Source organism: Sylvia atricapilla, chromosome 27 (genome assembly GCF_009819655.1).
Source record: "Sylvia atricapilla isolate bSylAtr1 chromosome 27, bSylAtr1.pri, whole genome shotgun sequence".
In the NCBI taxonomy this organism is placed as follows: domain Eukaryota; kingdom Metazoa; phylum Chordata; class Aves; order Passeriformes; family Sylviidae; genus Sylvia; species Sylvia atricapilla.
Window position 1 is genome coordinate 292,545 of NC_089166.1, and position 27,008 is coordinate 319,552.

General features: G+C 44.2%; 1 protein-coding gene across 2 annotated transcripts in view; it reads left to right on the top strand.

Moving 5' to 3' along the window:
• MAP3K3 (mitogen-activated protein kinase kinase kinase 3) overlaps window positions 1-27,008 on the top strand; it is a 34,985-nt gene that overhangs the window by 1,560 nt on the left and 6,417 nt on the right. For both annotated transcript variants that reach the window (XR_010745466.1, XM_066336905.1), the window contains exons 2-16: window positions 5,317-5,438; window positions 5,942-6,031; window positions 8,838-8,878; window positions 11,861-11,960; window positions 12,548-12,661; window positions 15,606-15,726; window positions 18,818-18,951; window positions 19,744-19,805; window positions 20,200-20,267; window positions 20,495-20,587; window positions 21,417-21,608; window positions 23,157-23,305; window positions 25,052-25,183; window positions 25,846-25,975; window positions 26,678-26,855. Coding sequence is in view for 1 of the 2 variants with exons in the window: in XM_066336905.1 (XP_066193002.1) it covers window positions 5,317-5,438; window positions 5,942-6,031; window positions 8,838-8,878; window positions 11,861-11,960; window positions 12,548-12,661; window positions 15,606-15,726; window positions 18,818-18,951; window positions 19,744-19,805; window positions 20,200-20,267; window positions 20,495-20,587; window positions 21,417-21,608; window positions 23,157-23,305; window positions 25,052-25,183; window positions 25,846-25,975; window positions 26,678-26,855 (1,726 nt within the window). In the remaining variant the exon portion in view is untranslated. The remainder of the gene's footprint in view (window positions 1-5,316; window positions 5,439-5,941; window positions 6,032-8,837; window positions 8,879-11,860; window positions 11,961-12,547; window positions 12,662-15,605; window positions 15,727-18,817; window positions 18,952-19,743; window positions 19,806-20,199; window positions 20,268-20,494; window positions 20,588-21,416; window positions 21,609-23,156; window positions 23,306-25,051; window positions 25,184-25,845; window positions 25,976-26,677; window positions 26,856-27,008) is intronic.

The following is a 27,008-nucleotide window of genomic DNA, read 5'->3' on the forward strand; positions in this document are numbered from 1 at the left end:
CAATTGGACCTGTGTTTGTAAACATGTGAGTGCAGAATGAAAAAATACAATTTCATGGCCCACTCCACCATAGCATTGTGTGTACCATGGCACAGCTGCAAGCAGAGCCCTTTGTAATGGGAAAAACACAAATACATTCAGCAACTGTGGTCCAATAATCTGATTAATAATGGATGATGGGCTGTATATCGTACTCTGATTTTCTTTAGTCTGGTAACCCGTAATAACCCACCTGAAGGACACGTGGGTGGTGGATGTCAGAGTTTGCAGGAGCTCGGGTGGTTCTGCTGGGGCTCACCTGGAGCGGTTCCCGCAGAGGCAGGACGATTCCCGAGGTTTGTTTCCCTGCAGACACTCCTGGGCAGGGTCGAAGAGCTTTGCCTGCCGGGGCCCTGCTCCCTCCAGCCTTCCCTCATCCACTCGCTTTTCCTGCCTGTGTCACTTCCTTCCCGTGGCTCTCAGCACCCGCTGACAGCCGGTGACAGCCGGTGACACGGAGCAGGGCTGAGCCAGAGGGTGAGGGTCTCCTCACATCCCAGATCCCAGGGTCTGCCTTTAACCTGTCACTGAGAAGAGGGACCCTGAATATGTCCCGCAAGGATGAGCCTCATAAAGCTCTCTGGTTTTTCCTCTCACTCTATGAACCAGGTGTTTGTGATTTCCTAAAGTTTGTGCACAGCAGCGTTTTGGTACCACCACAACAGTCCACAGCAAGGGACTCGATAGGAGAGTCATTGCAAGGTTGCTTTGAGACCTATAACTTAGGTATCATGTGTCTAGAATTTCCTCGTTGCCCCTGGATCTGCCAGTCGCTCACCCAAACCAGCTTTGCTGTTGTGGTGGTAGGTAACAAATACACAGATGTATGCACTTCTTTCTCTTTTTAAGCAATCTGGCATCATGTGTCCCACTAGAGCACCATATAAAACATGATTCTGGTTAGGGGGGGTTCACAGGCTTCCTGTTTTTATACATGAGCAGATACTTTCACTCTTCTAACTTTGTGATTTTTTTTTTTTCAAAACTCTTTCCATTTCTGACTTGTTCAGACCTGTGTAACAAACCACAGATTGGTTGAAGTAAATGCTTTGTGGAGAGGCATAACTTTCTCTGTGAGCAGCAGTTCACTTTTATCGAAGTTATAAAAATCCTTGAGTGTAGTTTTTAAAACATGAAAAGCATTTCCTGGACAACATCTTTCCCGCACAAAGCAGAGCTGTGTTTCCCAGACCTACTGGAGACCAGGCAAAACAGGGTCTCTCAGTGCTCCAAAAATTGCTTCGTTTTCATTTGTAGCAGCTTCTGCATTGTGCCATTAACGTAATGCTGCTCCATGTGCTTCTCCAAGTCAGTCTGTGGGAATCCTCTGCTTGGATGGAAATAAAAAATGCTTCTCAGCATTAAATCCATCACAGTGCTGTCCTCACCAGATACAATTTTTCCCTACACAAGCTCAGATCAATATTTGAATTTATTATATGCTCTTAAGAGATAAGTACTCTGTCATGTCCTACCTCATCATCATAGGGATGAATTACAGGGGGCATGGTTTAGTAGTAGAGAGCCAATCGCTCAGCACAAGACTGCTAAAAAATGTGCAAGATTTAAAGTCACCTGAAGTTGTTCATCCCTTTTGTTAGAACGTTAGCTGTTCCAGTTTTATGAAGATAAATAATATCTGTGTTAGAATGGCTGCAGTGAGTGAGATACAGACTTTGCAGGCAGTAACTGGAGTTTATAGAATATCCTGAGTTAGAAGGGATCCACAGAGATCGTGGAGTCCAACTCCTGCTCCTGCTCAGGGCACCCCAACAGTCCCACCCTGTGCCTGAGAGTATTGAGCTCCAGTGTTTGCCAGATGCTGCCCTTCAGAGTTTTCACAAGTTGCCTCTGCTAATAAATAAATCCTGTTCATAGCTGAGGTACAATCTGTAGTGAGGGATTGATGTGATAGGTGAGTTGGCTGGATGTGTCCTCTGTGCCACAAGTGAGTGCTGACTCCACAAAGCCTGGAACCCGGGATCAAACACCTGTAGCCAGCCATTGCAGCCAGTGATCTTTGTTTCCAGTGATGGAACTGTTTAGAGAAGAAGTCTTATTCCCAGACTTTGGTGGACTTGATTTCTTGTCATGAGCCCTCTGTTATAAACTGCTTTCAGAGCTCGTTTGCTTCTTGCCCAAAGGAACTCTGCCAAGACAAGCTCTTCTTCGTCCTCCTGGTATCTGGCCAAACCCAAACTGCACTGTAGTGGAAAACTTGTATCCCAGCTCTTCCCTGAGTGTTTTGGGTGGTAGGAACCTCGGGGATGTTCCAGGCCATAGGCTGGAGTATTTTGTTGTGCTGGGTTTCAGCCTTTGTCTTCCAGGTGACTCCAAGGCTGTTCTTAATACCATCAATATGAAAGAATACCAGTTAATTGGAGACACTCCAGTGAAGGTAAAAGGTTAAATTGTAAAGTTGGAAACTTTAGGGAAAAAAAAAAAAAAAGAAGAAAAAATTGTGCCATTACCTACCTGGAACTTTAGCTTCATTCACAGCTGTTTCTTCACATTTTCATCCCACAAGGGGTTACTTAGTGCTGAGATAGATCCCAGCAATTATTTCCTTTGGCTGATGTGCTTCTCAGAAAGCAGCCTCTTGCTTTGGTTGTGTTACTTACACCCCTTGCTTCTTTTACATGCAGTTGGAATGTCAAGGAGTGCTCTCCCTTCTCCACTGCCACAATGTGGTTATTGTCTCATTTGGCTTGTCTTGGACAGCAGAGATTTGATGGGTTTTGATTTGGATTTTTTTATATTCTCTGCATTCCTTTGTTAAGATTTTTTTTCTGTAATTAACACCTTCTGCAGATGCAGTGGGAGAGTTCTTTTCATTCCCTTTCATGATCTGATCTAGGCCTGATGTTTCTGGCTTTTGGTTTAACATTCTGGAGTCCACAGGGGATATATCTCAGATGTTGGGTGCTCTCAGGACCGAGTTAGGATTCACCTGCCAGTACCTGAGGAGAGGCTGCAAGAAAGATGGAGAGAGATTTTACAAGGGCTTGCATGGACAGGACAGGGGAGAATGGTTTCCCACTGCCAGGAGGCAGGGATAGATGGGATATTGGAAGAAATTCCTCCCTGGGAGGGTGGGCAGGGCTGGCACAGGGTGCCCAGAGCAGCTGTGGCTGTCCCTGGAGCCCTGGCAGTGTCCAAGGCTGGGTTGGATGGGGCTTGGAGCACCTGGGACAGTGGGAGGTGACCCTGCCATGGCAGGGGTGGCACTGGGTGGCTCTGAGGTCCCTTCCCACCCAAACCATTCTGGGATCCTGTGAAAGCTAAAACAGACCTGGGTAGAAACTATTGGTTTGAGCGAAGATAATCCTAGTGTGACTTCTCTTCTGACTGGGACTTCTTCAGATGGTTTCTCCTTACAAAGAGGTGTATTTTCCCTGTTTTGTTTTGAACTTTCAGCAGGATTCGCTCTCTGCGTGCTTTACAAGCCGTGTATGTCCCACATCTGTCATCTTTAAGCATTGCGAAAATCTAGTTTGTTATTCAGACATTGATTAATTATGAAGCCAGTCTTCTGCATAAAACATAAGCTAACTGATTTGGAGAGACTGGTGAACAAATGCACGACATGAAATTGCAGAAACAAATAGTCCCACTGAGTCCCTTTTACAGAGAAGTACAGATGTGAGTCAGTCCATCATTTGATGTTCAGCAGCTGTTCCCTGGACAACTCTTCCAAATGCAAGTGATTACCTTCAAACCAGTGCCATGAATCAGGGACGAGTGTGCAGCCATGGTGGATTCTTAAAATTAAGTTTTGGTTATTTCTGAATCAGCTTCAAAAATGCTCATTTCAATTCAAACTCCTCAAAGTGACCTAGTGAGGGAGGAAAGGAGGAGCTGTGCATATCAGGCACTGCACACCTGACACCATCAGGTTGAGTAGGGCTGTGATAGCCTCATCTGGTTCACATCACTTCTGAAAGTCACAACTATCTGAAAAAAAGCTTTACATTCAAAACTGGGGATCAGGTCCTCCTAGACTCTTGTTAGAAAGGGCAGATTCTCCTGGGCATGTCCAGAGTCGATAAAATCACTGCTTCAAATTCCATGCCTAAGTAATGCCTTAATATCAGAAAGGATTTACTGAGTGTATTATTTGCCAAGGAAACAACACTTTACCCCTAAAACCTTTGTGAGTCTTGATCTGTGAGACAGGAGCCAGGCAATCCAGAGGGCAGGAGTGTGCCAGGAGCAGAGTGGTGGCATGAGGTGCTGCTTTGTTAGCTGTGGCACAGTGCCTGGCAGCCAAGTGCCCAGAGCAGTCCCATTTTGGACAAAACTTCACTTGGCACCTTCCTTTGCCTTCTGCAGTAACATGGATTTTAGGGTCGTTATCCTTGCTTGAGTAAAGGATTCATTTCCCTAGCTTTTAGACCCTCATCTGCCAACTCTGAGCGCCCAGCTACTGTGCATTTCTCTCCTTTTACATCTTTGGTTTTTTTCAATAAACACAAGTTCTGCTCAATGTCACTTCTCAAAACTAACAGGCACTGGGAGAGAATACTTTAAATTGGTTGCATCAGGAATCTTCAGAAAGTAATTCTTAGTCAGTGGAACATCCAAAAAAAAATCAATGTGTGTTTTTATATTGCTGCAAGGCAAGAAGCCTTGAATTGAACCTGCTGCATTGTGCTTTGCCAGCAGACAGTGTTCTGAGTGCTGAACAACTTGAACCTGTTCAGCAGATCTTGAAATCTCATAAAATGGTTTGAATTTTATTCCATCAGCTTGTTCTGAGGGAAGAGAGGAATGTGTTGGGACAATCAGTGCAAGTGGGTTTGTGTTCACAGATACTCCAAGATGGATCTTTGTCCAGCTTTTCATTTCTTTTCCTGCTGGCTGTGGTTTGTTCCACTAGCAAACAAGAATTCAGAGTTAACAGGATATATAATGGGGAAGAATAGATCTTTACCAGGTTTTCCTTGGCAGAAGCACATCAGTTTGCCCTTCCTAAATGACTCTGTTGGTTTAGCAAATCTGTCCAGGTTTCACTGTTTGTTGTGAAGCCTTTTGAGTAGAGTTAGGGGCTGAGGATGTTCATTCTCATCCTTCTATGACATTGGACAAGTGACTTAACGTTTATCTGTCAGTTTATTCTGTCATGATGTTCAATTAAATTTGGGCTTTTTTATGACTAAATTAAATCACGGTGTATTTGCAAAGATCCTAGAGAGGATTGTTGTTCTGTGAGCCAGCAGAAGTCTCATGGTTGGTGCTCACCAGACAACTTACTCCTGAAATTCTTGTGCTTCACAGATGAGCAGGAGGCCTTGAAGTCCATCATGAAGGACCTGGTGGCACTGCAGATGGGCAGGCGCCACCGGCTGCCGGGGTATGACACCATGAAGAGCAAAGACCCTGCTCACTCCAACAAACAGGTAATGGGCCAGTCAGTGGGCATCTGAACTGGTGCCCTGGGGCCAGAAGGGACAGAGCAGGTGGGCAGAGGATCTGCTGCCTTGGCTCTGTCCTGTCTCCAGCAGCCAGAGCATCAGATGTGAATTAACCCCTACACCCTGCTCAGGCTGTGGCAAATACAGTAGCTTTTCTATTTTTTATATTTTTATGTGGCATTAATTATTCTATTAAGGATAGTTATTAATGTTATATTAATTATAATATTATTAATAATATATAAACTGTATATATTATCTATTGGATATGCTATATGTTTATATAGTTTAATTATTTAGTATCTAATACATTATTTATGTATGTATATAGATGTATTTGATAATTTGCAACATCTTAGTATACTGCATTCTCCCCATATGTACTTTTTATGGGGTTTGGTCTGCCCAGCTAAAATATTTAGCAAGTGACTTTCTGATTTCAGAGCCATATTTCCATTTCTTAAAGTGATTTTATTCTTTTTTTAAAGAAGAAACACAATGCCAGCAGTTCCCCCCTCCTGGGCAGCCCTGCAATAATGAACCAGTGTGCCTCTGCAGTGGAAGAGAAGAAGATCCCGGTGAGAAAACTGGCTTCATTTCTGTATTAGCAATTAGAAATTAGGAGTCTTCAAGTTATGTGCAGTGACTTTATGGAATTCCTTTAAGCAGGTGAGAGGCAGGGAAAGCTTTTCTCCCCTGGCTCTCTGCTGCTGTGGCAGTGTGTGCACGTCTGTTTTCGGGTCAGGACAAGGGGAAAGGCCTTAGCTGAAGGAGGGCAAAGTTTTGGGATATTGGGCAGGAATTGTTCCCTGGCAGGGTGGGGAGGCCCTGGCACAGGTGCCCAGAGCACTGTGGCTGTCCCTGGATCCCTGGAGGTGTCCCAGGCCAGGCTGGACAGGGCTGGAGCACCTGGGACAGTGGGAGGTGTCCCTGCCATGGCAGGGGTGGCACTGGGTGGGCTTTGGGATCCCTTCCAGCCCAAGTCTGTGACTCCCAAGATGATGAGTGGTGGAGTCAAAGCTTTAAAGTCTTGTTGGGTTCCACACTTCTCTGGACTTTTTCATGGAGAAAACGATGGGATTGATGTTCTGGTAAGAGGGAAGGACAGAATAATGCAACTTTGTCTGGAGATGCTGAAGGTCATTTAAGTGAAATGCTTCAAAGCAAAAGCAACGATTTCAGTCAAAAACTATTTGTCCATTACTGTCATTCAAAATTAAATCATTTTACTGGCAGCAAGACTGACATGAACAGAGAAGTTTCCTATGTCAGTAAAATAACTCTTTTCAGTTTTATTCCTGTTACAGGTTTAAGCTTTTTGGAGCAGGCTTTGAAGTTCATGTCTGTCTTCCTTATGCTTTGCCTGCTCATAATCTACTTGTGCAGCTGGATCTGGGATTTCCTTGAATGTATTGGACAAATCCATGGATGGAGTAGTACAAAATCGCTTTGAAACAGAATTCAGAGATGCCTTAAATCAAAAATCTGTAATTGTGATTTATGATACCACATCACAGAAGTGGAACACTGAAGTGCTAAACTTGGATTTGCCTTTTTAATTATCTCTGAGGATAGTTTATGTGAATTGCTTTAAGAAGTGATGGGTTCACTGCTTTCAAGGAAAGCACTGGATGCTTAGCTCCTCTAGGTTTTCTCTGGAATAGGAACACCAAGATCACTCTGAACACCTTTTCTTAGATCTTTGATGAGTAGACACAATTGGGCAGTGTCAGGTCCATTTGGAAAAATCAAGCAGTAAATGCCAAATTCCATCCCCTTTTTCCTTTACTCCAATTACAGGTTTCAAAGCAAGCATTGGAGTTTAGAAAAGGGTTGGAGTTTTTTGGGTACCAGCAAGTTAAAGAGAGGTTTCCAAAGAGCCCTTGGGGATCCTTTAGTGTTGTCTAATTTCAGCTGGTGGGAGCTGTGTCCCTTGGCTGCTCCAGGGCCTAAATCACATCTGGAGGTCAGAAATTTAATCTGAAAAATGGCGTGAATTCCATTTCATCCAAACTGTCCTGTTTAGTTCCTTTAGACCAGGCTCCTTAAAGTAGTATAAAGTTAAAACAAAACCAGAGCCTTACTTTCCTGAAAATCCTGATATAAAACAATCATTCCTTCATGCAGTATGTCTAAGAACAGCTTTTTGATCAGGAGTTGGCTGGTAGACATCTTTTATAGGATGTTATTCCTGTGCTGTTTGCTGCATTTTTCCTTTACTGCTCAGTTCAAATGGATTCTCTAGAATTCGCTTCATTTTGGAGTGATTCTAGACTGAGTTCTTTCTCTTCCCACATCTGAAAAAACTCCCTTTAAGGTCCTGTGTGAGTGAGCCACCTGCAGCTGGTCATTGCTGGGCTTGGGAAGGTCATTTGCCCTGGTCCATGCTGTCCCTCCAGCACTGCTGCAGGAATTCCCTGTGCTCCAGGGACTCCATGGGTCCTTTTGAACTGCATTCTTGACCACTGGGGCTGCCAGAAACTTCCTCCAGCTAAAGAGCATTTCCTGGCCACGTTTTTTTGAAGTTCCTAGATGTATGATTGCCTATTGTCTGAGGCTTTCACAGATGGCTTAATCTATTCCAATCACATAAATTGTGCAGCAGAAATGATGGAGTCTTATCAGAGCAGATTTTTCCCTTCTATTTTTATCTTTCTCACCTAAATTGGGATTTGAACTTCGATGTCCAGAGTTGAAAGTTCAGCTTGTTGACTCCTCCATGCCACACAGCATCTTCTGACTTTACAGTGGCTGCACAGTCAGTGCTTTTCACTGTCCAGATGGATGGTGGTGATGAGCCCTTTGCTGAAACCTTAGAACTTTAAAAGGTGACACAGAATCACCCTGTTTGTAACTCTGAGTTTCAGGGGCTGCATTTTTTGCAAAAACATAGATTTAGTCCATATCTTTAGAATAAAGAATAATAAATAGGAATAAAAATTTAAATATAGGAGTAGGAATAAAAAAATGTAGCACATTCCCTCTCTTTTTTTTTTTTTTTTTTTTTTTTTTGCCATGCATGCTTTGAGCAAGCTTACAGAAAATTAACTTCAGATTAATAAGCAGTTAGGACTGAATTTTAGATTTTTCCCATGCAGTCTTAAAGATAGACTAATTTTTTTTAAAGTTTATTTCAATATCCTCTGTTTAAGTGTCAGTTCAGAAAAATTACAGGTTAGTTATTTTCCCTTCCCTTCTCTTTCTCCTTCAGCAGTTTCTCCATTGCTCACATGCTGCGTTCATGTATCAGCCACTTGTTTCCACAGTCTGCTTCAGCTTCCAGGGAGAAAATTAAAATAGTAAAATCATATTACAGTGCATTTGTGTGCTGTTGTGTGTGCCAGAGTTTGATTGTGAGCTCACCTCTTGTTCTTTCTCCTGCAGAATGACGTCAGGATAAAGTTTGAACATAATGGGGAGAGACGGTGAGTTGGCCTTCACTCCTTGATTCTTTGCTTAGGAGAGTAATTTAGTCGTCAGGAATTTAGCTTAAATATTTTGTTGGCTTTGCTTTCCTTTTTCTTGAATGGAAATCACACAGTGAAGGCAGTAGCAAACAGGTAACACACAACTTGATTATTTTTAGAGATCAGTGTGTCATAAAACACTGATTTATTTCCGTAATATTTATTTGTAAGTGAACTGCAGCATTTTTAAAAGCTGTCCAGCCTGAAGTAAGTTCAGCCTGAAACTCTTAATTCAGATATGTTCCCATTTTGTTTCATTTAACTGAAACCAAATGAAGCTGATCAAATGAGCGTCATTCTTTTCTAGTTTCTCACTTCCTGATGCCCTGTCATTATCACTGCCCTGCTGTGATTGAGCAATAGATACAACAAGGGAAGATTTTCTTTTTCATTGGTGTAAAAGCTTCTTTGTTATTCCTTCTGATATTTTGGTTTTGGTAAAAGAGAGACATTCTTTTACATGAAAAAAAAATCACTGAAATAGCAGCTTCAGTTTTTACAGCATTGTTTGCAGTGAATAAAATTGCTGGAATGTTTCAGAGTAGGTCCCAAAAAGCCTCTTATTTGCCATCAAATTGAGAGGAACTCTTGAAACATTTAATGACTGATGGATGTGTGAGCACTCAGGAAGACTCTGGGCTTGTCTCTGGGTCTGGTCTCACTGAGGGATAATGTGATCTTGATGCTGGGTTTAGTGTCCATATTTTGGAAGATATTCTTTGGGTTGTAAACATGAATGTGTGTGCGTTCTTCACAGCCACCCTGTGGGAATCCTTTGGTTTCTCCCAGGCCAGGCACATGAAGTAGTTCACGATTTCATGATGAAATGCAAATTTCACATCAGTGGTGCAGGAGGAGAAGTTGTCTGTAGTGACCCTCAAAGCCTGTTCCAGCAGAGTTATTGGCCGAGTTGCTGAAGCTCTGCTATGTCAGATTTTGGGATTTCTGTTAGGAAAGCAGAAGTGTTCTTTGTTGGCAAAGCAGGCTGTGGAGAATTTCTACTCTTCCTCAAAACTTGAACTGTTTCTTTTACTACCTGATGAATTCCTACCTGATGAAATCCTACCTGATGAATTCTGTCAGTGACTTTTTGTGCTGTGGAAGAAATTTTACAGGTAATCATCGCTGAGATTTGCTTCCTCCTTTGTCAGCCAGCTCTGCTCAGCACTCTCCTGTGTCAGGGGCTCTGTGGGGACAACAGAGCCACCGTGGGACATGTCACAATTTCTTGTCACAATTTCTTGTCACCCTGTGTCAGGACAGGAGAACCCAAAATCCTGCCACCACAGCCTTATCATCTGTCTGCTGGGTGCATTTCGGGGGGCAGAAGGGTTTTCTCCTGTTTTTTTTTTCTCTAAAATGAAAAGGTTGATTGTGTGTCAGTGTAATTATGCAGTTGTGCTCGCCTGAATTCCCTGCTCCCAGCACAGTGTGCAGTTCCAGACAGGGAACTTGCACCAGAATGTCCGTGTGTGTGCTTGGTTTCACGGCAGCTGCCAGATCTAACCACAAATATTTAAGGTGGTCAGGCAGGAATGGGCTCCTTAAACCCAGCAGTCCAGGATTTTGTGTTAGAGGAGTGCACAGAGCTTTTAAACTAATAAAATTTGTGGCACCTGAGAACAGCTCTGCTTTTGAAAGCATTGAGTGTAGAATGGGAGCCTTTATGAGAGCCACACTGCGTTTGTGTGGTGCCACAGTACTGTGATTTCATGGATGGGGTTCTTAGGAATATGTGGAAAATGTTATTGTGGGCTGCTTTTTAACAAAGACAATTACATCCAAACAGCTAAATGTTGTAGGTCTGGTAGCAAAATAACCCTTCATGGGAAGGGGCTGAGGAAGCCAACTAACACAAGGGCTAGTTTTTGGTTTTTTAAAACAAAAGCTGCATCTCGTGAAAGGACACCCAGGGCTGATGAATCTGTGTGGATGGATGATTGGGACACTGAGCCTTCTCTCCAAAGCACAGTTTCATCACAGAGTCACAGGATCCCTGATGGTTTGTGCTGGAAGGGACCTCAAAGACCCAGAGCTACCCCTGCCAAGGACAGGGACACCTCCCACTGTCCCAGGCTGCTCCAGCCCTGTCCTGGGACACTGCCAGGGATCCAGGGGCAGCCACAGCTTCTATCTCTGGCCCCTACAGAAAGCCCCTCTCCCTCCCTTTCCCCACAAACTCATGAGATAAGTCAGGGTCTCACTGAGTTGCTTCTATGAGCAAGAACAGGTCTGGAGTTTCCATGGTCCACTCAGTAACTTGGAAATCCAAACAGTCCCTTGATCATTTGTAGTGTGCTGATAAAGCAAATGAAACGAGGAGGAAGATAGATATAAAAAACCTGAAAGTTCTTTGGTTGAAACTGATTTTTTTTCTAAAAGTTAACTAGCAAAAATTGGAAAGAACACTAATTTTCCAGCTGAGGACAGAAAGTATAACCAGATACTATAATAGTTCGTGTGTGAAGAGGATCTTGGATTGTTTAGCCTGGAGAAGAGGAGGCTCAGGGGAGACCTTGTTGTATCCTGTTATTTCTGCCTCGTGACAAGTTTGTTAATTGGTGCTCACAATCCAGCTCTTTGTGGCAGTAACTCATCTGTGCCAGAGCAGGTGGTATTTTTTAAGCCAAGGTGCACAGGGCATTTTTATCCTGTTATGTGAAAGACATTTATTCAAAAAGGATACTTTTCTACCCGGGGGCAAAGGGATTCTATTTGAAATCTCCAGCTGAATATTGCATTTTGACAAACTGTATGGAAATGGGCCAGAGATCAATACTTCTTTATTGAAATAATACATACAAATTTAAATTTGAAAGGTTCACTACTTGTTTGGGGATGAAAGGAGGCCATTCAGGCCATTTCATGGTTGAGCCTTGTGGTTTGATTGCATTGTGAGGTGTATCTCTGAACTGAGGCAGTGGTTCTCTTTCCTCCCAGGATTATCCCGTTTGTCCGTCCCGTGCGCTACGAAGACGTGCAGCAGAAAGTGAAAACAGCCTTTGGGCAGCCCCTGGACCTCCACTACATGAACAACGAGGTGCTGAGCTCTCCATGCTCTCTGCATGACACCTCCTTTCCCCACCACGAATTCTGTACCCAGGAATTTAATTTTCGGGTTTTTCTTTAATAGAAACCATTGTTAATCCCTGATCAAAAGGCCAATGTGCTGATCCTGATAAAGCATCTCACTGATGTCTGTGGTACAAACATCAGCATCTTGTTCCCTTGTTCTGCTGTTGCTTAGGACACTCTCGTTCTACCTGAAACCAAATTTTCATTTGATCATTACTTCTGGATTTATAAGTATTCTTTTCTCATCAGAGGGTCAGGGGCTGACAAGTCCCTGTTCTTTGCAAACAGCAAATCCAGGTAGCAATTTATACTTTTGTGGGTGATGTTTTAGAGGAATTTGCATTAGGGTCTGCCATTTCCCTGACATGGCAGGAAAACCTCATTAAAAAGAACAGTAAGACAGTATTGAAATGAAAATTTGTGGAATAACTGAGCAATCAGAATCCTGGTTTATGGTCTGTATTTTTTAATGTTTATTTAAATACCTATTGTAGAAGTAGACTTTTTTTTCTATCTTTTCTAATGATTCTTTCCCTGCTCTTTATTTTGCAGCTCTCTATTCCTTTGAAAAACCAAGATGACCTGGATAAAGCTGTAGATCTCTTAGACCGAAGCTCCAATGTGAAAAGCCTGAGGATACTGTTGCTGTCCCAGGACAGAAATCATGTAGGTAACAACTTGTGGGACTGCAGCAAAATCAAGGGGCTTACCCTTAAGACTCTAAAGCACAATGGCATCATTACCTGAGTGTGACATGGGTTATAAAATCCTTCTTCCTAGGCACAAATGCCTGCGTTTATCCTCTTTGCATTGCCTCAGCTATAGGTGTCTTTTTGTGTTGGGCTTTTTCCCTGAGTTCAGCAGCTGTTTGGGGGCTAAAACACTGCAGCTTTTTAAGCTGTCATGTGAAGGCCATTTTATATCAAATACCCAGTGGCTGTGGGCAGAAAACACTTGAGTTTGGTTTGCAGAGAAGTTTTATTAGCTTTGATAAATGGCACAGTGTTGAAAATGTGGGGAATTATTTTGCCTTTAGAGTGCAGGTTGTCCTTGAAGAAAAGCCTTTTGCACTTTTTCCCTGGGTGAGAAGCCTGGGGACAGCTTCCAGTGATTTTTCAGCTCTGTAGCCCCAATGCATTGAGTCCAGCCTGACTCTGTGGAAACTGAGTTGCCTTTGCTAACAGTGGTGTATTCAGACCTAAGATGAATTGGATTCTCTTGGTTCACTCTCCTCTACCACAGGTGGCTGTGACAGTGAGTGTCAATGTAATTTGCTTTTTTTGGGTACACAAGATCATAATATGAGAAATAGATCTTTAAGTCAAGCTCCGAAAGATGCCGATTTTGGACAATGAATGAACTGCAAGCTGAAGTAGGCAAAAAGAGTCAGAATTTTCCTTTATTCCTGATCTGTGACTGGAAAACACAGTTCAGTCTAACAATATCTCTATTTTTTTTTTCTTCAGAATTAAGGTCATGCAGCTTTTCAAACCAAAGACCTCAGCAGCTTAGATATTTGATTTGCAAATTACCACATTCTCCTGAAGAGTGTGACACAGAAAGCTGCTCTCTTGGTAGTAGCTTGTCAATCTGGAATGTTCATCCCTATTCAAGTTCTGCAGGCTGGGAGCTCAACTTTTGAAATAATCACACCTGCAATTCTTGGAACTGTCATGATAACTTAAATGTACTTCTCGCTATTTTTTAATTTGATAATCCGTGGTAATGGAAATACAAAGAACTTCAGGAGTGTTAACAGCCTTTCCCAAATGACTGGGAAGGTGTAGGAGGGGATGATGCTGTTCCTTGTCCTGTGCCCTTCCCCTGAGCAATTGTTGCTGCCTGTTGTGTAGACAATACTTGGCAAGAAGGTCTTTGGTCTGACCTGGTGGAGTCAGACCAAAGTTCTGTGTTGTCAGGAAACATCCTGGAAAAGGTGGCCTCAACTTTTGGTACAACACAGTCAGGCAGTGCTCTTTCCCAGCCCTCTGTTGATGTCAGTGCCTTCAGGCTGCAGCCACATGTCAGATGATACCATCTCACTTTGCATAACCAGTAAACACTTGGTAAATCTCACCCTGCACCAGCCAGTGGCCACTGCTGATGTCCTTTTATTAGCTGTTTTTTCCTCTTTTACTCAAAGCAGAAACAAACAGCAAAGCTTTCAGTAAGTGCCACTGTTTCCCCCCTTCTCCTCCAACTTCCTCTCCTGCTCCGTGTTGCCTGAGAGGAGAGCCCTCGGTGGGACAGAGCCACAGGCCTGAAGGAGGTTTCTTGGCTGCATGATCTCATCCCACTGAGGGAGCGGGAAGCATTATTTTTCCTGAAGTACAGGATGCAGATTTTGTTTTGGTTGTACTCTTTTCTTTTTCTGGGGATGGAAAGGTGGCTTTGGCACAAATCTGTACAGAAAGCAAATGAACTTCACAGCAGTAGCAGTGTCCCTTGTACCAGGAACCTGTGTCTGTGAGCAGCACTCAGATTAATTTTCTTATGCCTCTTTCTGCGACTCGTTTCTTTTCTCAGTCAGTTCACCCCTGTTGCCAGTCTTCTCTTTGTGTTCAGAAAATAGCAGGTAGAGCTGGTGAAGTTGGAGCACCTGCAGTACCAAAGCCAGACTGTCCATCAGCAGGGTGACCTCACCACCCTTTACCCAGCTCCCATGAACCTGCCCTTGGTGGATTTGGTGTGACTTAAATCAGGCTCTCTCCTTACTCCTTTCAAGTGTGTGTCCTAATTAAATGAGCAACCATTCAGTACTTTATTATGGAATTAAAGTATTTGAATTGTCACACCTTGTCGGCCTGTCATGTTCAAATGATTTTCCTTGAGGTGTTTTGGTTCTGTTCTTCTCAAACAAGATAAATTCTGTAACTCTAGAGGAAGGGAATATTATACCTTGTAAAACGAGGTGTGTTGGGTCAAGGTTAAAATTGAAAGTGCCTGTACATATTGAGCCCCTACTTTAACACAGGATCTCATTGGCTTAGGGGAGGTTTCATGTGTCTCATGCTTCTTCCTGCTTTGAATGTGATGAGGGCTCTGAGGAAAAATTACCTTTAATTAGATAATATCTATGTAAGTTCAGGGAAGGATGAATAAATTCATTTTGGCATCTCCAAACTATTGGTGCTATTAAACTCTCCAGAATTTATTTTTACTTAGTCTGAATTATGAATTTACTTTTTAAAGGCTGTAGGGAGTCAGGTTGCTTCTGAAACAGTGCAAGATTCAGAATTTATCTCTGCTGGCCGAGGTGGCTGATGGAAATTGTAGATGCTTCTGTGTTCTGGTCTCAGGGTGATGAGAGCCTCTTGTGTTTACCTGGTAGTGTCAGACACTGAGACCTGCAAATCATGCACTTGAGTTGAGCTACACTTGTTCTACAAGTTCAGGAGTTCTCTGACTCCTGTTTTACACCATCATTGTAAACTTGGCTCTTTTGCTGCCTTTTTGTTGGTGTTTTCTGAATTAATAAGATTTCAGGCTCTAGAACGGTTGCTCAGCACTTTCTTGGTACTAAGCATAATATTTTTGGCACTGTGGCCAGACTGCTTGAGCTGCTTCATCTCACTTTATTTTGTTTGATTCTTTTCATTTTACCCAACAGACCAGTTCTTCACCCCATTCTGGACTGCCCAAGCAGGTCAGGATTAAAACTTCCCAATCTGTGGGGGATGTGAGCACACCCTATCAGCAGCCAGAACCCAGGAGTAGGCATCTGTCTGTCAGTGAGTATTTTTGCCACTTCTACACGGGTTTTGTTTGTTGAAATGTATCTTTAGGGCACTAGTGTTTATGGTACAGCACTTAGGAGAGCCATGAGAAATTGAAAGGTTATTTTGGGACAAGGCAGTTCATTTTCAAAAGTTTTTGATATGTTTACAGTAGAATGTTTCAAAGTTCCTTGCTAAGTTGTGGGACAGCTGAGGAGCTGCTAAAGGGGATGTCCTAAAGCCAGAGCCATTGTGGTTAGAAGTTTGGAAAGCTGATGTGAGTCTATTAAGCTTTTTATTTAGATTGGCAATTTCAGTGCATGAAACCTAGATTTGATTTTTTGATGTCGGGCTTTGGAATCTGTCCTGACTCCTGTAATCAAGCATTTTACTAGGAATTTCTATTGCATATCCAGCTAGTGTCCTACATTCTGAGTTGCCTAAACTTTCACTCTTGGAATTACCAGGTGAGGAGAGCACAAGACAAAATCAGAGGTCCGCAAAAGATAAGGAAAGAAACAGAGTAATATGTACCCTTCTGTCATTTCTTTGGGTTTCTGTTAGCTCAGTGAACTCCTGTTTGGGGGAAAGGTTCATGTAAGACTTCTGTAGATTTTATGACTTCCATCTCTGGCAGATTTGTCTGATTTCTCCCAATTTCTATGTTACAACTGTGTAACCATGCAGCACAATTCAAATCCATTCTTGAATGATGCTCAAAACTGTAAACCTTCACATGAAAAACTAAAACATGTAAAACACCTTCAATGATTTTTGGGCCCAAAAAACCCCCAACAAGTCTGTGGTTTAGGATTTGACTCCTTGGTGTGAAGCTCAATGAGGAGTGAAAGTGCAGGAAGAAGGTGGGAGTGTGAAGGCCAAAACATGAAATGCTGCTCTGTGTTAACTATTTCTGCTTCAGAAATGAGAGAAGGTAAATTTTGCTGGAAACAGAACCAGAGGATGACTCTATTTGTTACAACAGCTATTTTGGGGCCTGTCACAGCTAGTGCCTGAGGACAGGTGATGCAAGTCACAAGGGCAGTACCAGGAGCTGGGAATGTCAGAGTTTGTTTTATTTGAAAATTCTTCACTGTGGCAAAGGAGCGCTTCCGTTTCAATAACTCAGAAAACTTGAGGCAGAATTATGACGTGATTTTAGATCAGTATTTGAAGTGCCAAGTATTAAATAATAAATCAGCTTAAACCACAACAGTCTCCATACAGGGGGTTGAAACCAGAGTTGGAGCCACACTGTTCTGACCAGAGGTAACTGGGACAATGAGCTCAGGGCTAGAGCAGTAGTTCTCAGTGTGGGACTTGTCTAACAGACCTGCGTGTGTCCTGTGGAGAGTCTGCTGATCCCCTTCTGTACAGTTTGCTTTTGTGAAGCAGCAAACAAACAAAGAAGTACTGAAAGCTTGTGAAGTACGTGACTGAAATGGGGACAAAAAGACTTTTCCCATCCTTCCTAGTTTGAAGTTAAAGTGCATAAAAAGAGCAACAATCCTTGGTCCTGAGAGGTGGTGTCAATGTATGTCTGAACACCAAGTTTCTTCTATAATAAATTGAATGCCAAAATTATTTTATTTAAAATGTATCTACATATATATTTCTCTTTACTGACATTCTGAGGTATCCAGATAATAGTGCCAAAGCCAACAGACTGTCCTGAGTGTCTGTCATGGGTATACTGTACAGTAATAAGGGGCCCCTTCTATTTCCCACTTACACACTCTTTCTTACCCCAGCTTAGGGGTGCTTTTTGAATAGCTTGTCATTCATCAGTCAAGAAACCACTGGTGTTATTTTCTGAGCATGTCAAAGTACCAGACTGTTACATTATGAAGAGGTGCAGAAGAGTTCCAGTTGTCAGAGGTCTGCTGGTAATTTGGCAATAGCTCAGTCTTGCATCAATTTCTTCTTCCTTCTCTTTTCCTGTCCTTGGTTTGGAAAAGGAATGTGCCCTGTTGCCTGGTGTTTCAGGCATAGAGACTCTCCAGTTCATACCATGTCATGCAATTAAAGTGCAAAGCAGTGTTGAGCTAAAGCTTTTTGCAGGCAGGTGAAGGACCTGTGTGGTTCCTGAGCTCCAGACAGCCTCGAGCCTGTTGTCACCAGCTCAGAACTTTGGAAGTAAAGATAACTTCTATTAAAAAAAAAAAAAAAATCTGCTAAGCATTCTGGCAGGGCTTGTGTTTTTTCCACTCACTTCCTTTGATATACATGGATTTAGTGCCGACTTCCCTTTCCTGCCCAGGGATGGGGCCTTTCCACAGCAGCAGCTGGGCTGGTGCCAGCGGCTCTGGCCGTGGCATCTGTCGGAAGCAGTGAAAGTGCTCCAGGGCTGGGGCACACCCGGGGCTATCCCACCCTCCAAACGGCTCCAGAGGGCACAGGAGCCCTGGGAGCCGCCTGAGAAATCAGCTGGGAGCTCAGAGCAGTTAGATTGATGTCCTTGCTTCGCTCTTTATTACAACTTCTATAGAAAATATTTTCCTTGGGAGAATATTTGCTGATCTTTACCCATCTTTCCTAGCACCTGAGTACACACAGTTAATTAAAGACAGTGTTGCGAGGAGCTCAGCTTGAGACCTGATCTTCCACCTGCTGCCTCTGACTTCATGTGTGACCTCAGGCGGACTGGCTGGACCACAGCAGTTCTTGGAACTCACAGTGGGAATTGGTGGCAGCTGCAGGTGGATAGGTCACTGCAAAAAGGGGATTTTTTTTTTTCTTCCTGTATCTAAAGTTTCATCTTCTTTGAGATCTGAAAGGAAGAAATGCACTCTAAGGGTGAAGTTTCTCTCGGTAGGTAGCACAAGAGAAACTCTTTAGGCAGTGCCACAAACGGATGGTTAAACTGGAATTACACTCAGAAGGTTGAGTAGAGGAGGTTAGAAATAGGTGAGTTCTTTGTCAAGAGCTTCAGCAATAATCATGTAGCATCTAAAACACCAGGTGTACATCAGTTTGGTTTTCCTGGTTCCCTGTGTGTCCAGACCGGGGGGTTGGCTCTGGAGTCACTGTGCCGGGGATGGAGGTTTGGGGTCGGCGGGGTGTTGTGGTGGTTGTGTGCAGCAGAGTGATGCTGTCCCTGTCACAGGCTCCCAGAGCACGGGCCGCAGCTCTCCCCCGCCCGGGTACGTGCCCGAGCGGCAGCAGCGCATCGCCCGCCAGGGCTCCTACACCAGCATCCACAGCGAGGGCGAGTTCATCCCCGAGACCAGCGAGCAGTGCGTGAGTACGGCCCTGCCGGGGCTTCTGCTGGGCTGGGCCCTCTTGTCCTTTCACAAATATTCACTGGACGTCATTGCATCGACACCTTTGTGTGGTCAGACACAGCTTGTCCAGAAGGTTGTGGCTGCCCCATCCCTGGAAGTGTCCGAGGGCAACCTTAGAGCAACCTGGTCTAGTGGAAGGTGTCCCCGCTCGTGGCAGGAAGTGGGATTGATGACCCTTAAAGTCCTTTGCAGCCCAAACCATTCTGGGATTCTAAAAGTGCTGCTTTGTGCATTTAAACAGCTTCAAATTATAGCCTTTCACATAGAGCCTTTGTTGGGCTGCCAGAACATTGCCCCTCCACCTCTGACTGAGCAGTTTTGGTGCTGTCACACACATGACAAGGTTTCCTATTACCAGGTTTGTGTGACCCTCTTGCTTTTGAAACTCTGCTCTCCATTCAAAAAGTGGGAAGTGAGGCCAAAGGGCAACTTGCAGGTGGAGGCAGCAGCATCAGCAGAGACTGTTCCTGGAGCTGGTTGGGATTGAAATGCAACACAAGGCTGCTAAAGCTTGCATTTTTCAAAGCAGAGTCTTTCAACAACTAAAGCAGTGCTTCAAATTTTATACAAACCTAATTTCTGTGGGAGATAAAGGAAAATTGTACATTTAAATAGTCATAGACTCACTTCTTCAGCTGGACATCCAGCTGTGGGCTGGCAGGCAGTTGTGGGCTCTGCTCCTCTGGCACAGCCTCTCCTGGGCCCTGGACTGCACTGATGTTGCTGTGTGGTTTCTTCTGTGTTGCAGATGCTGGACCCTCTTAGCAGTGCTGAAAACTCGGTGTCAGGAAGCTGCCAGTCCTTGGACAGGTGAGCAGCCAGGTACAAATGTACAAACTGGTGAGAACATGCGTGCTCAGATGGAAATGCCAGTTGTACTTACATAAAATCCTCTTTTCTATCTCATACATTTTCCTGGAGAGAAACAAGAACTTACTTCCTACCTATATCCTACTGTATTTCTTAAAGAGCATTAGCTATGTCTCAAGGCTGTGTTATTTTCTGGCACAACAAACTGGTGCTTCAGTAGTTTTGTGTTACAAATACAAAGTTCTGAAGTGAGCAGCCTGTGAGGAGCCACCCCTCTGAGAACATCTGGCTGCGGGGTATTTAAATCTCTTCTATTTTTTATTTTGAAAAATGAAACAACACAGAAGTACCCCAAACAACAGCAAAACTTATTCTTGCCTTCTTTCTCTAATAGTCCTTCTTTTCGGAAGTCACGGATGTCAAGGGCACAAAGCTTTCCTGATAACAGACAGGAGTTCTCAGGTATGTCTTTGGTCCAGAGGTTATTTGATCCAGACATTTTCTGCTCGTGGCTGGCTGCCTTTCCTGCTTGCTGGGGTTGTATAAATAGAAGAACTGGGGATATTTTGATAGAAAAGCTATGAAATTATTTATTGCCTCTTCCTAAAAACCCTCTGTTGGAGGAAAATTCTGTCATTAGAAGTTAGATTTTTTGAAGGAGCCTCACTTGTCGTTGCTTCTCCCCCCAGACCGTGAGAACCAGGTCTATGACAAAGCAGGCAAAGGGGGGACCTACCCCCGGCGCTACAACGTCTCCATGCAGCACAAGGACTACAACGAGGGTGAGTTGGTCTCAGACCTCCCATTCCAGGCTGGGGAAAATGATGGGCAATGGCAACCTCTACACGAGTGTGACTCCTATTTGGAGAGCCTGGAAGTGCCCTGGTCCTTGCAATTAGTGCTGAGGTTGATGCTGCTGAGCATAATGGCACATTTTCATGGAAACCAATGGTTGCTGTTTGTAATTCTTTGTTTACTTTGTAATTCTTCATTTACTTTGTCGTTTCTGGGGTTATCCAGGCTGAGTAGGGGGATTGTGGACAGTTGTTAGGCTTGGCTGTATATAAATAGTTTCCTACCACAGAGATTGATTATACTTTGCTAATTTGCATTGCAGACTTGCTTCTGGATCTTTTAAATATAGCAGGGGCTTAAAGAATGACATCTCTGCTCATCAGATGGCTTTATGCAAATAAATCTCTCAAAATCTCATGAGGTGCAAGTTGGCACAATCTTTGTTTATGGTTTTTATTTGCAAGTCTGGGCACATTATCTAGAAAGTAATTTTGTATGTAGTGGTTAACAAAACTTGGAGCTTGTGCTCAGAGCCTGTAAACCAGATTTTTCCTTTGGAAGGTAAGTTTAGATCTTACAGCACTGAGGGCATTACAAAGTGTTCTCTGCCTTCTGCTTTGGGAGTGATCCAGAGCTGTACTGAACTCAGCTCAGCCCTGAGCTGTTACATTTCTGCATCTTGTCTGTTTGGCAGCAGATTCTGCTCCACGGGAACAGAGCAGAATTTGGGATTTCTCTCCCTTCTCGGTGCTGCTCAGCCCCCAGCCACGACCTTCCCCTCGCAGGCGTTTACTGTAACCGTGACTTTGTCCGCAGGCCGGAGGACGTTTCCCCGGATCCGCCGCCACCAAGGGAATCTCTTCACGCTGGTGCCGTCCAGCCGCTCTCTGAGCACCAACGGGGAGAACGTGGGGCTGGCGCTGCCGGTCCTGGAGGCGCGCGGCCGCCTGCGCAGCGCCGACAGCGACAACGCGCTGGGGCTGCAGGACAGGAACATCGCCACCAAGTGTAGGGGCTCGCTGGGCTGGGGCGGGGAGGGCTCTGAGGGTGGGCTCCAGAACCTGCCTTTAGCCAGCCACTAAAACCACATCGTTCCCTGGCTCTGCCTGGGGACTTGTTTGTCACACCCACAGGACAAGCCTTTTTCTTCTCAGATTCCTTCTGGGAGCTGGCTTTCCTTTAGAAAGCATTGCAAATTCAGCTAAGTAAAAAAAACCCTCCTTGATCAGGATGATCTACAGGATTCTTAAAACAGGCAGACGAGCTTGTTTATTTTCTTGCTATGTTAACATTTTCAGTCAGGCTTTTGAGTTAAAGTTATTCTAATATGAGAGCTGTATGTATTTCACTTGCTCCTTAGTAGAAGGATTTACTTCTGTATTAATGGCATCCTTGAGTTGTTTTGTTGAACAATTTCTATTACAAAAGTAAAAAAGAAATGAAACATAAGTCATTATTGATGAACTTCAGATATCCCATACAGTAATTTAAGGATCAAAATGAAGAATAAGCTTGTAGCAGAGTAAGGAACACACTAAAATAGCAGCTGGCAGTAAATCTGATAAAATTAGACATGGCAAAGCTAATCTCTCAGCTCTTCTGTGTTTTCACACTGTTCAGATGGCTGGTTCCTGTCTTTGCTTTTAGAATTTCTTGTTAGATCCAACATAATTGGATTCATTGCACTGCAGGAATCTGGTAGTGTTGCTTTCAAAGTTGGAGCTAAAGCACTGGTCTTCGAGTAATATGCTTTGGGATTAAGGCCAGTCTGAAAAACGGGGCTCAGGTGTTAATCTCTGGGTCAGGAGACTGCTGCTTATGGAATGTGAGGGCTCCTAATGCCCTGAGTATGGCACCTCTTGCTGGGCTGTTGGAGATGCTGCTTTACCTGGGTATCATGGCTGTTTTATTAAGTCTGACTGTTCAGCAGGTGAAGAAGATACCCACACTGTGGTGATATGGTCCCTACTCTTACCAATGTTTAGTAGGGAATTATGACTTCTAATCTTTCTGGTTAGAGAGGGCCTTGCAGTAAAATCCTTCCCAGAGAGGTAACCCCAAGCTAGCTTGGCAAAGAAACTCAGAATTATGTCCTTCAAGTGGTCCCAGAAGCTTAAGTTATTCCCATCTGGCTGGGATTGATTTAGCAAGGCTGATCCAGCTCTTCTCCATCTGATACATGTGATAACTACAGATCAAGGGTTGGAAGCTGCTCTTCAGTTGCTGCATCATCTCTTAAGATAGTGATTTAGTAGAATCCACCTGCTGGTGGAATGAAATTTCACCAACCCCAAAGAATAACTTGCCTGTAAAACATATTTGCAAGATGCTTTGTGTCATTTTAATGGGACACCAGTCAGCAGATCCTGAGAGTCTGGATGGTTGGATTCTGTTCAGAGCTCTGCCACCAATTCCTTACTCTGGGAGAGTGCCTCGTGTTTATTCAACTGCAGAATACCTGGTTCAGTCCAGTATGATACAGATTGGTCCTTGAAGAGCCTGCCTTTGTTTTTAAATAGTGTGATGAAAAGAGAGCTCACTGCTGTTCTCTCTTAGCTCCAAGTGCTCCCATAAACTGGCGCCGAGGGAAGCTGCTGGGCCAGGGCGCCTTTGGCCGCGTCTATTTGTGCTACGACGTGGACACGGGCAGGGAGCTCGCAGCCAAGCAGGTCCAGTTCGACCCAGAGAGCCCTGAAACAAGCAAGGTAATTCTCCTCTCAGCTTCTAAAACCCTCCAAGGTCCTCTACAATGTCTCTCTCTGTCTGTCCTTGAAAACTGGCACCTTATGTAGTTCGTACTAAGGTTTCAGATCATGTGGAGAAGAATAGGAGTCATTTAAAATTTACTTTTCTGTGTTATTAACTTCAGCCTGAAACTAAAATCCGTTTTCTGGCTTCATACTTGGCTCTCCTTTCTCAGCTTTTTGGGTTTTTGCCAGGTTACTTGAGGAATACTAGACTGCCCTGTGTTCCTGGTTAGACATGGATGTGAATGAAACTAAACCCAGCAAGAGCAGGGGGTTCACTTATTGAACAAAAAAACCTGCCTGCACATGCAAAACCCACTTCTGGGTCTATAGGGTACACCCTGTATGAAGTGCATTAATTACCAATTTTCACTTCCGAATTCTCTGTGTCCTTAAAAACAAATTGAGCTGTGGGGTGTAAATTAATCAAGAAGAGTGATGTGACAACACTTCAGAGACAGTGGAGATGGGATAGACACCTTGTGAAACTGTGGGACAGCACTCAACTCTCTGCACAGGGGATGCAGCTGGAATGTCTTTTGAGTTCTTTGGTAGTGTTTTAGCAATGTACCAGTTTCCCAATATTGAACAAATTCACTTTGAACTACAATAACTGATCCATGAAGGTTTAATTATTCTGAATTTATATGGGATATTAGTGCCAAGATATGTCCTAAATTGGGAAGTTCTGCTGTGTCTGTGTTGTAAATCAGACAGTAATTCTGAGCCAAGGAGGAACAGTCTGAAATATATTTTGAAGGCACTGAAACTCCAAACCTTAAACTATTACTTGGTCTGATTAAGAAGGTTCCTCTGGTTCCTACAACATCCAGGTTCTTGCTCTAAGGTTCTGCATCCTCTCCCAGAGTGAGAGAGCTAAACCTGATACCTTCCCATGGCAGGGCTGGAAAGAGTTAAATGGAACAAATTCTGGGAGAAAACATTATTCCTTTTTCCATAAATCCTCATGCTTCAGTACCTTTGATGTTCCTCCTGTTCAGTCCCTGGATTCAGCAAGAACCTGATACTTTTTCTGAGCAACAAACATCTGTGATTCCATCTGAAATTGTTGGATAACCTCTTTGCCTTTGCACTGTGAGACCCTGTTGTCTGTGGCAAGAGCAAAGCAAAGGATCAGTTTCATGTGCAGGGCTGCAGATTCTTTGAAGTAAATAGGAGAGGAAGCTGTTTGTAGGGTTGATTCCAGTAAATCATCAGTGTGAATCAGAGCAGGACTGGGTGACAGAAGCTTAGCAACTCTCAGCACCTGTTGTTTTGCTCTCCAGGGGGTTGAAGTTCCAGTTCTGTAACTGTATTCATAATTAACACTCCCTGCCCTCAGCTTAGTGGGAGAAGTGAGGTTATACCTGTGCTGTGCATGGAGAATCCCTTCAGCCACCCAGGGTAAAGCCATGCAGCTGACAGAACCAAGGCAAGGAGCAAAGTTATTCTGGTACCATATCCATATATGATACTGCCTGTGTTCTATCAAAGCTTCCACACCAACCTGCAGATAATGCAGTAAAAATGAACGGGAAGCCCTGGTAATGTTTGCTTTTCCAAGAAGCAGATAAATGTCATGGATTACACTTCTCAGTGTAGCAGTGGTCTCATCCTGCCACTGACATGACAAATGTATTCTTTTTTATATTTATTAAATATTTCCTGGGGCTGCAATCTTATTTTCTCCTTCACCATCCATAGGAAGTGAGTGCCCTGGAGTGTGAAATTCAGCTGCTGAAGAATCTCCAGCACGACCGTATTGTGCAGTATTACGGCTGCTTAAGGGACCGAGCAGAGAAGACCTTGACCATCTTCATGGAGTACATGCCAGGGGTAAGAACAGCACAGAAAGGGACCAGAAAGGGAGATGCCTGGGTTTGTTAGCTGGTTTATTAGTTGCTGTCATCCTCCTAACTGTTTAATCTGCCTCAGACCCTCTCAGGGCTGTGCCTTCTCACGCTGGCTCATAATGCCACCACTTCCATTTTATTTGTGCCCAAATAATCTCTTTGGTTTTGTTCCTTAAATGACTTGTATTTGAAATACATTCTCTGTAACAGTCACTAAGGCCAGTTCTTTTCTCCAGCCTCAATTTGTTCTACCAAAGTACCTCAAAGGACTTGAGCCAACATGTAAATCCTGGTAACTGAATTACCAGAATCATGGTACAGCCAGTGAGGTTAAAACTGACTTTCCAAAAAGAGAGGCTTTTGGCCCAGATCAGTCTGCTGAACTATTTTATTGCTTGTCTTCACAACCAGTTGTACCAGCAGACAGAACCTCCTTAAGCTATTTTTGCCATGAAGCCTGTCCTTGCTGTTCTTGAAAAGGCTTTCTTAGGGCAAGATGCTCAGAGAGCCTCCCAGAAAGGCTTTAGCAGAGGCCACAATTCCTCGTTGGGTGTATTACACCCAGGGCTTGTGGGACTTCAATGGACACTGCAGGATCTGTGCTTTTTCACCTCTCTGCCAATCCTTTCTGTTTGGTTTTGGCAGGGGTCAGTGAAGGACCAGCTGAAGGCATACGGGGCCCTCACGGAAAACGTCACCCGGAAATACACACGGCAGATCCTCGAGGGTGTCTCCTACCTTCACAGCAACATGATCGTGCACAGGGACATCAAGGGTGAGGGCAGGCCCAGGGGAAAGAACTCCCCAGCACTGGTGCACTCACTGAGAGCAGAAGAGCTTCATGTGGGCACCTACCAGATAATGGCAACAATGGGGTTCTTGATCTCACTGCAGCTTTGGAGGAAGAGTTGGTTTTGGTGTCTAAACCTCAGTTTGTGTCTACATAAAAGCTAAGCTCCAAAGTTTGCTTTTTCCCTGGTGCTTTGTGTTCAGGACCTCTGACCAAGTAAAGTGGAGATTGACTCGTTTATTGTAGGAGTTCAAAATGGTTTAATTAGCTACATCTGTTACCCAGCTGACCAGAAAGCAATGCTTGCACTCAACAAAGCAGCATCCCAGTAAAATCCTTCTCTACACAGCTCTGTTCTCTCTCAGCCCTTGGCCTGGGGGCCCTGCTAGGCTGGCTGAGCTGTTTACAGGCACTGTAACAATGCTGGTGCTGACTCAGCTCTCATTTCCCTCCCCCCTTCACTTCCTTGTGTTTTTCCCTGAAGTTTTTCCCATTTACAGCCATTAGCAATTGGCTTGTCTACAGCCTGAATTAAAGAAATGATGTTTAGCAGGTCACCTGAGGCTTAACGGGGAAAGAGCCATACCGTGAGCACGGGTATTTGGGGTTGGACATCGTTCTGTAGGCTGCAGATCCAACAGCTGGATCGCATGAAAACAGCTGTCTTCGTTTCTCGCTTCTGTCCAGGTGCCAACATTCTCCGTGACTCGGCTGGGAACGTGAAGCTGGGGGACTTTGGGGCCAGCAAGCGGCTGCAGACGATCTGCATGTCGGGGACAGGCATCCGCTCGGTCACGGGCACCCCGTACTGGATGAGCCCCGAGGTGATCAGCGGCGACGGCTACGGCAGGAAGGCCGACGTGTGGTGAGCCTTCTCCTGCTCTGCACGGGTCACTGCACAGCCCTGCTGCAGCCAGGTCACACACACACCTCCTGCCATCTCGGCGCCCAAATTCACGTCTTGTCTGCCTGAAATGCCTGAGGAGGATTGGAGTCACTGGTTTGAACTCAAGCCGTG